This window comes from Salvia miltiorrhiza, chromosome 5, assembly GCF_028751815.1.
Source record: "Salvia miltiorrhiza cultivar Shanhuang (shh) chromosome 5, IMPLAD_Smil_shh, whole genome shotgun sequence".
Classification (NCBI taxonomy): domain Eukaryota; kingdom Viridiplantae; phylum Streptophyta; class Magnoliopsida; order Lamiales; family Lamiaceae; genus Salvia; species Salvia miltiorrhiza.
In genome coordinates, this window is record NC_080391.1 from 6,372,104 (window position 1) to 6,385,474 (window position 13,371).

The 13,371-nt window shown below is 37.2% G+C and overlaps 2 protein-coding genes across 2 annotated transcripts; one reads left to right on the plus strand and one right to left on the minus strand.

The window, feature by feature from the left end:
• Positions 1-876: 876 nt before the first annotated feature.
• LOC130985529 (secretory carrier-associated membrane protein 2-like) lies at positions 877-11,492 on the minus strand. The gene is made up of 14 exons (XM_057908545.1): positions 11,167-11,492; positions 10,696-10,761; positions 9,919-10,032; positions 9,746-9,796; positions 9,067-9,100; positions 8,805-8,927; positions 8,009-8,071; positions 7,833-7,926; positions 7,547-7,592; positions 7,399-7,466; positions 7,257-7,305; positions 7,120-7,185; positions 6,595-7,034; positions 877-1,649 (listed from the first exon to the last, which is right to left on the minus strand). Exons 1-13 carry the CDS (start codon positions 11,224-11,226, stop codon positions 6,948-6,950), a joined length of 921 nt encoding a protein of 306 aa, XP_057764528.1. The 5' UTR covers positions 11,227-11,492; the 3' UTR covers positions 877-1,649; positions 6,595-6,947.
• LOC130985531 (glycine-rich cell wall structural protein) lies at positions 897-1,546 on the plus strand. The gene has a single exon (XM_057908546.1). It carries the CDS (start codon positions 897-899, stop codon positions 1,278-1,280), a length of 384 nt encoding a protein of 127 aa, XP_057764529.1. The 3' UTR covers positions 1,281-1,546.
• Positions 11,493-13,371: the final 1,879 nt, after the last annotated feature.

Here is a 13,371-nt window from a genome sequence, read left to right on the forward strand (position 1 = left end):
AGAATTTGAGTTGAATTTTGAATCGGGTCTAGCCATTTTGGGCCCAACCCACACGCACAGTTGTGGCTACGCACCTATGCAAGTGTTTGTGTTTTGTCACCCCTTTGTTACGTTGTATTTTTATTTTATGTTTTAACATAAAACGTAATAATGTGACGTGTTAGGTTAAAAGAAGAAACATTATGATGTTCATGACTCTGCAGATCAACTTAAAAGAAAAATAAAAAAAAGAAGAAGAAGAAGAAGAAGCAGCCCGTGTAACTAATCTGTAACGTGTTAGTGCTTAATTATTGTTATATCTCATGCTTGTCTGTACCATTCGGCGTAATTGATAAGGTTGTTGGGTTAATTAATATGGTCTATTAAGTCAAAAGCAATTTCCCAAACTACGCATCAGTCGACAGTTGGGGGGCTACCTGAATATTTTAAATAACAATTAATTTTGAACAAACTTGTTATTCATAATTACTAGTAATTAATTTTGTTATTCTGAGCAGCCACTACCCCCTCATCCTATGGTCCATCCTTTACATCCCCAACCCAAGATCATCAAATCAACACTAACATATAGATGGCTGAAAACACACCTATGGATAAAAAGTTTACTCTATTAATTAGAAATGATTGAAATATGAAAATAGTGTAAGAGAAAAGGTGGAAAACAAGGTTGATTCGTATCCAAGAAGAATGAATACTCCTTATGAGAGTGGCGCGCAATAAGTGCGGCCTAACCTACTTTGGCCCTCCTATTTTGAAACTGCAAGACAAGTGCTGCGCTGCTATCCAACTCAACTGCCATCTGCTCCATAAATGCCTTTAATTTCCCCCCTCTTCCCTTCTTAAATAATAATATCACCCTCCATCTCTCTCTCTCTCACACACAAATTCTTCCCACCATGAAATCAACTTTTCTCCTTCTCATCTTGTCTCTTTGGCTCATCGCGGCCTTCGCAGCACGACAAGACCCCTCGTCTAAGGATCAGGCGGGAGGTTTCATGGGCCCGGGATCCGGCTTCGGCATACCCGGCATACCCGGCTACGGCGGAGGCTATGGAGGCTATGGAGGCGGCTACGGCGGCCCCACCGGAGGCCGTTCCACGCATGGCGTCGTGCGCCCCACCGTCGTCTGCAGTGACAAGGGCCCCTGCTACAAGAAGAAGCTCACCTGTCCGGCCAAGTGTTTCAGCTCCTACGGAGGCTCCGGGAAGGGATATGGCTACGGCGGCGGAGGCGGCGGCTGCACCATCGATTGCAAGAAGAAGTGCACTGCTTTCTGTTGATGAGGAGATTATGTCTCTCCCCTCTCTCTATATATATATACAATATGTATAAATAGTTGGTCACCGGATTTACTTGTTGCCAACGCCCTACTCATCTATATATACATATAAGCCGTAGTTGGACTCATATCATATTCCAATTCCACTGTATATTTGCTGCTTTGATTTTGTTGCATTTGCATGTCACAAACCTTATGCAGTGAATTTAGGGCTTCATAGTTTTCTCTATGATCTATCTACCCTATATAATATCGCTATTTCACTAACTCTATTTTCTTGCTTGTTTTTTACTTCTTTTTTTATACTTCACTCACCATAAATATGCATAGCTGCTTCCTCACCACTTTTAATGAAAAGTTGTTTAGAATACTGTTAACATAGATTATTGTTAGAAAATTGGAGGTGATTATATAGAGGTTTGAGTGTGGTGAGTGATTGTAGTGAAGTGGTGTAGAGAATATTGTGAGTGTAGTGTGTGTAGAAGATAGAGAGAATGATTTTAGAGTGGAGCTCTTGTCTCCAAAGAACTTAGATAATATTAGATAGAGTGATGTTTTTGAGATTGTTTGAGATTATGTTACAAATGGCTCACAAGAGCTCTATTTATAGGTGTGGGAAGATCTCTCTAGATCCCACTACACTAACTTGTATCTAGAATTCTCTACTAACATCCACTTAAGGAATTCTCTAGATACTATATAGAAAATATCTAATCTCTAGAATACTCATTCTTGTCCTAGTATTATTTAGAATACTCTAGATTAATCTAGCTAGTGGTGAATTCTCTAGAATATTCATAGCTTATTCTCACCTAGAATATTCTAGATAAATGCATCACACTTCAATACTCCTCCTTGATGCATTTATCGGTTACTCCAAGCATTCTTCGTAGAAACTGGAATCTGTCCCTTGGCAGTGCTTTTGTGAAGATGTCCGCCAACTGCTCTTCTGTTGGACAATACTTCATCTCGATAAGTTTCTTTGCTTCAACATCTCTCAAGAAGTGATACTTGATGTCGATGTGCTTGGTGCGATTGTGCTGAACTGGATTCTTAGCCATTGCTATAGCTGACTTGTTATCGCAGTAGATCTCTGTCGATGAGTCTTGCGGTTCGCCCATATCCGCTAGTATTCTTCTAAGCCATATAGCTTGACATGCTGCTTCGGCTGCTGCAACATACTCAGCTTCTGCAGTTGATAGTGCAACTGAGTCTTGCTTCTTTGATCCCCAAGAAAAAATTCCTGAGCCAAGCTTGAAAGCATAGCCTGAGGTGCTTTTCATGTCATCTTGAGATCCAGCCCAATCGCTATCGCTATATCCACTGATCTGTGAGTCAGACTTTGGTTTGTACCAGATACCATAGTTGAGCGTACCTTGCAGGTATCGGAGAAGTCTCTTTGCTGCTCCATAGTGGGTCTCCTTCGGACTTTCCATGAATCTGGATAGAAGGCTTGTTGCATACTTGATGTCAGGCCTTGTTGCCGTCAAATATAGTAGACTCCCAATCAAACTTCGATACTTTGTAGAATCCGTCGGTTTTGACCCATCTTCTTTCTTCAACTTCTCATTTGGAATGAGAGGTGTAACCACTGGCTTGCAGTCTTGCATCTTGAACTTCTTGAGTATATCTTCAATATACTTCTTTTGTGATAGGAAGATGCCTTCTTCCTCTTGACTTATCTCCATTCCGAGAAAATAGTGCATTAATCCTAAGTCCGTCATCTCAAAGGTGCTCATCATGTCTCTCTTGAAATCCTCGATCAATTTTGTGTTATTTCCTGTGACAATTAAGTCATCAACATAAAGAGAGACAATCAGGATGTCCGTACCTTGAGTTTTGATGTATAGAGTTGCTTCGTTCTTGCTCCTCCTGAATCCTTGACCGGTGAAATATCCGTCTATTTTGCTGTACCAGGCTCGTGGCGCTTGTTTGAGCCCATAGAGTGCTTTCTTGAGACGAAGAACTTTGCCTTCTTGCTTTGTGAACCCTTCTGGCTGCTCTACATATATCTTATCTGTTAGATCTCCATTGAGAAATGCCGACTTAACATCAAGTTGATAGATTTTCCATCTCTTTTGAGCCGCCAGAGCTATGAGTGCTCGAATTGTGTCCATCCGTGCCACTGGAGCAAACGTTTCTGTGTAGTCGACTCCTGCTACTTGAGCATATCCTTTTGCGACAAGTCTTGCCTTATGCTTCTGGATCGAACCATCAGGATTCAGCTTTGTCTTGAACACCCATTTGACTCCAATGACTTCCTTGTCACTTGGAAGATCCACCAACTCCCAAGTGTCATTCTTTTCTGTCATTTGTATCTCCTCCTCCATTGCTTTAATCCAAACTTTCTCTTTGGATGCTTCTGCATAGTTACTTGGCTCCAAAGAACAAAAGTTGCATATCTCATATAAATCAGTGGATTCATATAAATCTTCTAGAGTTCTTACCCGAAAAGGTGGAAAGTCTGGTGAGGAGTCTGAGTCGGATCCACTTGAGGTATTGGCTTCTGAAGAGGACCTTGGTGGGCTTTGTTGATCTTGTTCTCCATGTTCTGTGACTTCTTTTAGGAGTGTAGTTGTTGTCTGCCTTTCAACACTTTCTGTCTCCCAATTCCAGGAGGCTTGTTCATCAAATTCCACGTCTCGACTTGTCACCAGCTTCTTGGTCTCAAGATTGTAGATTCTATAACCCTTGGATTTAGAGCTGTAGCCGAGGAAGATTCCCTTCTCCGTCTTGTCCTCCAGTTTGTGTCTTTTTACTGAGGGAATGTGGATGTAGCAGATACTTCCAAAGACCCTCAAATGTTTGGCTGAAGGCTTTTGTCCTGACCAAGCTTCGATCGGCGTCTTGTTTAGCACGGCCTTTGTTGGACATCGGTTGAGTAGGTAGACTGATGTATACACTGCCTCTGCCCAAAACTTCTTTGGCAATCCTTTCTCCGCCAGCATGGATCTCGCCATCTCCATGACTGTTCGATTCTTTCTTTCCGACACGCCATTTTGTTGTGGAGTGTAGGCCACGGTTAGTTGATGCTCCACACCTTCATCTTCACAGAACTTGTCGAACTCTTTTGAGTTGTATTCGGTACCTCGATCGCTTCTCAGTTTCTTTATTTTGCGACCACTTTGGTTCTCCACAAAGTTCTTGAATCTCTTGAAGATTCTAAAGACTTCTGATTTTTCTTGGAGAAAATATACCCAAGTCATTCTAGAGTAGTCATCAATAAAGAGTATGAAGTACCTGTTTTGGTTTACTGAAGGTGTGCGCATTGGACCGCAAACGTCGGTGTGGACAAGCTCTAGTATCTCCTTGGCTCGCCATGTTTTCTCCGTTGGAAATGGTTGTCTGTGTTGCTTTCCGATCATGCATCCTTCGCATACACCTTCTCTTTCATTTAGAAGAGGCATATCTCTCATCATATTTTTCTGATGAAGTAGCCTCAAGGCATTTAGGTTGAAATGCCCAAATCTCCGGTGCCATAGACTCGTATCGTCGAGTTGAGCCACCATTGCCTTTTGTGGATATTGCCATTGAATGGGAAAGTTTCTATTTTTTCCCATTTTTACTACTGCAATATCTTGGTTATTTTTCTTGTCGTAAATTCGACAAGAATCTTTCTCAAAGTGGAGGGCATATCCATTTTCCATCATTTGGCCAACACTTAATAGACTTTGTGCAAGACGAGGTACTAGGAGAACATTTCTAATAAATCGCGTACCTTTATTAGTTTCTATGGCAATTGTACCTTTCCCTTTCGTCTCCACCAGTTCTCCATTGCCCATCTTCACCTTCGTCTTAACTGAAGTATCTAACTCACGGAAGATGGTCTCGTTGGATGTCATGTGGTTGCTGCATCCGCTATCGATGTACCATTCTTCTTCTCGTGCTTCTGTTGCCGAGTGACATGCATAGAATATGTACTCCTTCTCATTTTGATTTTCTGAATAGTTGGCTTGATGATTTCTTCTATCTCTGCAATCTTTTTCCACGTGCCCGAACCTTTTGCAGTTTTTGCACTGTGGCTTTCCTCGATGATAGCAATCCTTCTCCAAGTGATTTGTCTTCTTGCAAATTCCGCATGGTGGAAAATTTGCCTTGCTCTTCTTGTTGCTGGAGCTTCCTTCCTTGTGATTGCTTTTAAAAATTCCGCCGCTCCTTGACTTATTGCCTCTAACGTTGAGTTTGGACTGAAAGGCACTCTCAAGTGAACTTTCATGTCGCCTACTCAATCGTTGCTCGTGTGCTTCCAAGGAACCCATCAGCTCCGCGATGGGAATTTTTGATAAATCTTTTGATTCTTCAATCGCCGCCACTACTGGATCATACTTCTCGGTAAGGCTGATTAAGACCTTCTGTATAATCCTTTCATCGGAGATGTTATCTCCGTATGACCGCATTTGATTGATTATTTCCATTATTCTTGAGAAATAATCTTTTGCGGCTTCTGAATCTTTCATTTTAAGATTCTCTAGTTCTCGCCTTAAACTTTGTAGTTTAATGGTTCGAACTTTAATATTTCCTTGGAACTCCTCCTTAAGGATATCCCAAGCTTCTTTTGCAGTAGTGGCTCGAATAATTCTTGCCATGATAGAATCACTAACAGATTGTTGGAGAAGATAAAGAGCTTTAGCATTTTGTTGCTTTAATTTCTTACGTACCTCGGATGAGGATGTCTTGTCGATATCTTCTCCCGGCATGGTGATTCCTTCTTCAATGACATCCCAAAGATCATGGGATTCAAGGCAAGTCTTCATACGAACACTCCAATAGTCATAGTTTTCTCCATTGAATATTGGAGTCGTGATGGAGAGACTTGACGACGCCATAACGCCCGCTTATGATCGAACAAGCTCTGATGCCACTTGTTAGAAAATTGGAGGTGATTATATAGAGGTTTGAGTGTGGTGAGTGATTGTAGTGAAGTGGTGTAGAGAATATTGTGAGTGTAGTGTGTGTAGAAGATAGAGAGAATGATTTTAGAGTGGAGCTCTTGTCTCCAAAGAACTTAGATAATATTAGATAGAGTGATGTTTTTGAGATTGTTTGAGATTATGTTACAAATGGCTCACAAGAGCTCTATTTATAGGTGTGGGAAGATCTCTCTAGATCCCACTACACTAACTTGTATCTAGAATTCTCTACTAACATCCACTTAAGGAATTCTCTAGATACTATATAGAAAATATCTAATCTCTAGAATACTCATTCTTGTCCTAGTATTATTTAGAATACTCTAGATTAATCTAGCTAGTGGTGAATTCTCTAGAATATTCATAGCTTATTCTCACCTAGAATATTCTAGATAAATGCATCACACTTCAATAATTATGTATGGGATAAGTTATAAGAATAAAATTATAAAAAATATGTCTGAATTAGTGTCCAAAAATATATAAGATGTGCATAAATTTAGAGAACGCATCAAAAAGAAAAAGTATACATAAATATGAGGGAGGGAGTATAAGAAAAATTCGGCCAAGTTGACGGAGAAAGAAAGAAAGAATAAAAAGAAATACTATAATAAATTTACAGAAATGTCGAAGTTGTTTCTAAGTTCTAACACAGTGTATGTATCTCACAAATGGTTTGAATTTTTATTACAAATAAAGGAGCTGTCTCTTCCATTCATGGAATAAGTAGTTCAAGTATAAGTGTCGATTTTCCTGAATTATATTGCTGCTCTCCCGGCTCCTCTGGCACCTTCTCGTTTCATCGCTGCTGCTTCGCCACTGCCTCGGAAGTACATATATACTTGCTGCAAATTCAGAGGCATTTTCTCCGTCAAGGTTAAATATTTGTGAATGAATAAGCAGAGGCAGAGGAAATGATAGATGGTATACCTGTATAACCCAAAGGCTCAGAACAGTCTCAAAGCAGAACAATCCAAAACCAATGAAGTAGAACACCTGAGAATGTCAAAATATTGTAAGTCGCAACTCCAAAACTGCATTCTACCATTATAATGGATCCAACTTACCCCAACCAGAACTTGGTCGCCTATGAGATCTATGGCCGACAAGATACCTCTGCACAACACACCGTCTCAATCAGATCAAAAGCTCAAATGTGAATTATGTAGATACGGGGTTCTTGATGGAAAGAACAAACAAACAACTTACGCAAAAGATTTTCCTTTGAAAACAAAAGGGGGCGCAATCGCAGCAACGATGCAAAATCCGATGTGAAGCTGTTGTCGCATAAGATATCATCAAGATCGTATATACAATTTGAGGATAGAGTCTGCTTTGAGCCTTTTAAGGAACTTACCAAGTAAAACAGGAAAAACCATCCAAACTTGAGAGCACTTTCTTTCCTGCAATGCACAGAAAAGTTGAATGAATTGCATAATGGAGCAGCAGCTAATCAATTCTGTTACCTTTTGACTTTTAAGAATTTACTGCATCCTCATAAACAAATGACTGGTTTGCAGTCTTACATGTTCATACAATTTCTACCAACAAACTTCTCGATTCTCTTACGTGGTCCAAAGAGAAATCACGTAAAAACTGAAAACGTAAAAAGGTGGTTGGGCAGCAAGATAACAGTTACGGACCTGAAAGCTCTGTAGAGTGGACGATACCATAACACATAGGCTCCTGGTACCCCAGATATGAAGTAGATTATTGCAAGAAACCAAATCCTCACATCTAATAGATGAATTCGAGTCAGAAAAATCAGATAAAGAAAACTCAGCTTAGCAATACACCAAATGATGTTCACAATACCCACTTTCCCCTTTAATCCATGCAGAAGTCACAGCTATAACATTCCAGAGAAGTGTAAAAGAAAGTCCTGATTACCAAAGAAATTTCATCATTAGTAGCATTTATGGGTGAAGAAGCTCCTACTTAGCCTCAGCGCAACACCCAAAAAAGGAGATCGAGAAAAAATAGAGATGAAAAGAGAGAAATGAACAAATGAGTGACAAGCATGCTGTGTTTCAAAACACAAAGATAATGTACTGAATTGTAGTTGTAATGAACTTGTGTATCTTAACTCTTGACAAACTCTTGTAGCTACAAACCATATTAGAGTATAAACAAAGCCTAACAAGTATCAACCTCTCCAATCAAGTGGAGCATGCTGCGAAGCATTCATCATAAAAAATGCAAAAACCTATCGCCAAGAGGGAGAAGAACATATGTATGCACACCCGCAGAATAGGAATTCATATAGAATGCTCAAACAATCATAACCAATTCCATTGATGTGTTTGATTTCTTTGGCATGTAGAGATCATGATAACTAATTTAAAGAGGGGGATTTGGGGGAGAGGAAAAAAAAATAAGAAGAAAAAGATTAAAGCATCGGATGCTTGGCAGACAATATCTCAAGTAGCACAGAAATCATCTTGGAAACATAGAAGTGAAATTCCGTTACATTTTTACAAGGATAATCAAACAAGTAGCCTGCAAATTTAATCAAATCCCACCCTCTACAGACATGAGTTACGAGTATGGTAATAAAGTAACTCGAGGACTTGTATACAACAAAAACAAGTATATAGGAGAATTATTTTGCATACCTAAGAAGGTTGTGAATGCAACATATTGAAGCCTTTGAAGATGAATTGGTATTTCATTTGCAATATCATGGTGAATAATAGGAAAAAATGGAGGCCAATTTTTCTCCTCAAGAACAATGCCAGCTGAAAAGAGATAAAGAAATCAATGACAGGTACCAATGGTATTTTGAAGTAGTACACTAAAGATTTACAAACAGAAAGAGAGATTTTAGTTTATTTTTATAAAAAGTAATAAAAGATCGAGTTGTAGTCGGCAGAGCACCTCGGGCAACGGCCTCTTCTCTCCGCCTTATTTCCTGCATAGCATCAGCATTATAAATCAGGGCTTCGTTTTGGGATGCATACAGTAGTGCAGCTTGCTCTCAATTGAGCAAGATAAGACTCAAAAATCTTTTGAGTCCAGTACTGAATGTAGGAGCTTAAAGAGTTTTACTGTAATCCACCAACCAACTAATGCTAATGGAGAATTTCTTTGTAGCATCCATTTAAGTTCACATAATGTATGAAGAGCATAACAAGTGCTTCAAATTATTCATATTGATTAGAATTAGATTAGTTTTGTCAAGCAAATAATGTGTGCAGGGAGTGTTAAATTTTATATAACTATAAATACATATATACAGTGACAACAAATCCTCTTATCAGAGTGTGAAAACAGCAATTACCATAAATTATCAATCCAGTTTATAGAGCTTCCTACAAAACTTTGGGAGACTAAAACATGCCTCGAATCAATCTTGACAAACAATAAAATGATGTTCCTCCATAATGATAATTAGAGCATCACCAATTGTCGCTATTGTAAATCAAAAGTACAAACGAAATAATAATAATATAATGTAAAAGGAGCATATGATGTTTCCCTAGAAATATGGCAGCACATAACAATTTGTACATATGAAATGCCGAGAAATTTGTGGCAACATATTGATTCCAAATACCTGTTCTCTCCTTTTCAATTCAGCTTCTCTTGCCTGGAGCTCTCTCTCTTTCTGTTTCAAACCCAAAATTAAAAATTTTCTTGGATTACAACGCCAGCCAGCACGAATCCAAGGAATGGATATAGAATATTTGACTACTAGTTAAACAATCTGAAAAAAGAAATTGTAGCTACCGAAGTATTATCGAGAGGAATATCAACTGGGGCTGTAGGATTGTAGAAATCAGCAGGCTCCGGAGGAAGGGGTGAAAGCCTTGACTTTGTAGCGGAAGGAGCACTCCCAGTAGTCTGATCATATGAAAATTAACAATTTACACAAAAAGAAAATCTATGTTACACTTACACATAGTAGTACACCAAACTTTCAAGCGAACAACAAATGCATTCTATTATAATAGCCACAAAGATGACTAATTTAATCTTGCCAACAAAAGAAAAACAAGTTTCTCTAGAATAAATCTCCAACTTCTATAGAAGGATGCTCAAGTCGCAGAAAAAGAATATGATTAATAGTTGATTCTTGAACACAAATTCGGGTACTCGGATTTGACACACATGATACATTTTCCTTTGACTTGCTTAATTGTATTTGTCCAAGCCAAGATCCGAGCATCTCAATGCAATGATCAACTATATTTGCTTTTCCTTCCACAAGTTAGGGAGAATAACATACTGTCAGCTAGAAACTCGACTCGTCTCATTAAAAGAGGATTGAATCCTCTTTCAAGTAAAAGAGTTTCGTATTACAAATATGAACTCTTTGGAGAACCAACACCACCAAAATGATCTAAAATTCGATTGCAAGGCACAAAGAGTTTGGGAAAGAAATCAGATGCCGCATGGTCAATTTGATATCTCTACTAACATGTATGTCCAAGAACTTAGACAATTAGTTCGAAGTGTTCCACATGAACCACATCAAACTCAAAGGAGAAAGAGAGAAGAAATCACCGTTGTATAAAATGAGCCTCCACTAAACTTTGATTCTCCGCCTGTCGTTCCTTTTCTCCCTCCATCCTGGAGTTTAAAAAAACAAAAAATACAGAAGCATCAAAGCCAATACAATATTCAAGATTTCTTCAGCAAAATCGCATGAAAACAAATTGTTTGCATCTAAATTAGAAGGTCACCTAACTAAAACGCAAGCAACTCAAATGTCTAGCAATACCGCCGAAAAAGGAACATAAACGAATACATGAAATTCTCAAGCAGAAGTTTATGACAAGCACTACAGAGGAAAGAAACATCACATGAGCGTAACAGACAATCAGAATCATCCAAAACCCCCAATTTCAGGTAAACACGTTTCACAACTACAAAATTGTGTACTTGCAGCAGCATGCATATTCATTTTTTGTGAAATTGAAGGGAGAATAAGGTGGAAATTAATTGCTTGAAACAAAAAAACAATAGTGAACTTACAGCAAAAGGATTAACTTCCTCTTCTTCATCAAAAGGGTTGCTATCGTAACGGCCCGCCATCTTGCTTATGACTGTAAACCTTAATCAAATATCAATGGCAGAGACAAATAAAGGATATATTTTGATGTCTGTGTAGTGAAATTTGGACGATGTTAGAAAAGTATAAGGAAAGTGTTGAAGTTTGCAGGAGAGAATTTAGACAATTTGAATTCAGAGACGAAGACGAAGTTGTAATGAGAGAACTCAGAGAAGGTTCTTTTAGAGAGAGAGAGAGAGGTGTAGACTTGTCTATAGTCAGCTTTGAAAGAGACGAATTTTACTTTGACAAAACCAACATATAAAAACTCCATAATATGGCCGCCAAATTAGAGGGGGAACAAAAAAAAAAAAACTTGTTTTTAGTTTTTTGTAATTTCATTTAAATTTTTATGTTATTGAGTTGGATATGTGCCAAATCGCATGGATAAAAATCGTACATGGGAAGTAATGGAAGTAATTTCATCGTAAGCTTGAATTTTTATTTTTTAAATGGGTAGTACTATGATATTATTTGTTTATGATATAATCTGTATAATTTTTTGTGTAACATAGCATAGAAATATATTCCCTCCGTCCCGCTTAGCTTGAGACATTTCTTTAGGGTAGGGGAATTAAGGAATTATTGTTTAGTTATTTAAGTATGTTTGTAAATTTGTGGTTAAGTAGTTATTTATATAATTAATTAGTATTTTTTAATATAAAATTTAAATTAATTAAATCTGAATTAATCATTAATTATTATATATATATATATAAATTAATTATTTATATAATTAATTAAATTAATTATTTTTTACTTTTTGTAAATTTGTGAATAATGTGTTTGAGAGAGGAAAGTGAAAATGTGTTGAAAAATAAGGATGTAATTAGTAGCTTTAATTAGAGTATTAATTTATCTAATTTTTGCCAAAAAAGAAACGACTCAAGTTCGGTGAGACGACCTGAAAATGAATACGATTTAAGCTCGGCGGGACGGAGGGAGTAATATTTACTGGGTGCACATCAAAGGTGCTTGTAGGTTCTTTAAAATATATATATATATATATATATATATATATATATATAAAATGTGGTGAGAATGAATTTAGAACGTTGGATATTTATTAAAATTATATGGATGTTACTAATTTATTCAAATATATCGTATAAAAAAATCAATATAAATTTACTAATAAATCAATATAAATTTATGAATAAATTGCTTGGAATGCATAAATAGCCGTTTAAATCTAAGTTTGAATTATGGAGGGAGCGAAAATTTTATCATATTAACCGAATACCTTGTTCGTGCATTACAACTTTACAAACTTATTAACACTTTTTTATTTATATCTAAGACCGACCTTGACATCTCTTAATTGACTCTAAAAAAATCTAAAAATAAACAAACAAACCAAAAAAAGACATCTCTTAATTATTAACGAAGCTAGATTTCTTGTTTCCTACACTGAGCCGGTGAGCACGGCGGAATTCACTACTTCCATATCCCCCCTCCCCAACCCCCACCCTCCGCACAAGAAATATTATTTCGTCTCACATCACTTAATCTAATTTTTCTGGACACAATTATTTAAAAGAACAAAATTATAATTTAAAAATATGTGAACTCATATTTATTATAGTAAAAATTAATTATTCAAAAGTTATATATAACAAATTGAGTGGAGTGATTCAATCAAAAAAAAATACTAGTAAGTTAAGTGGGACAGAGTAAATAGATACTTAGTAGCCAAGACAATTATATAAAGCAATAAAGGTGATAGCCTCAACAGTCAAAAGATAAATGAAGGGCCATTGATAAAATTAACAAAAATAAAAAGGAAGATAATATATCTATAACCTATTTCCACGTTTCCGTTTGTTTTCCTGTGTCGTTTATATCGAAGTGCCGTGACTGTCGTTGAAAATAAAATAAATTAAGTGATAATCAACCAAAGTTTTGGGCTTTCGGCGCCTATTTGACAATTACTTATTAGAAACACAAACAAATAAAAACCGATCCCGTCGTCTACGTCCAGCCAATTGCTTGCATCCGTACATAACAACAAATGCAACTCATTTTTTTTAATATACTAGATGTATTTTTATCTTATCAATCAATGTAGGCATCAATATTTCATTCCTTTTTCATATGATCAGCCTGGTGAACACCCAATGTAGACAGGA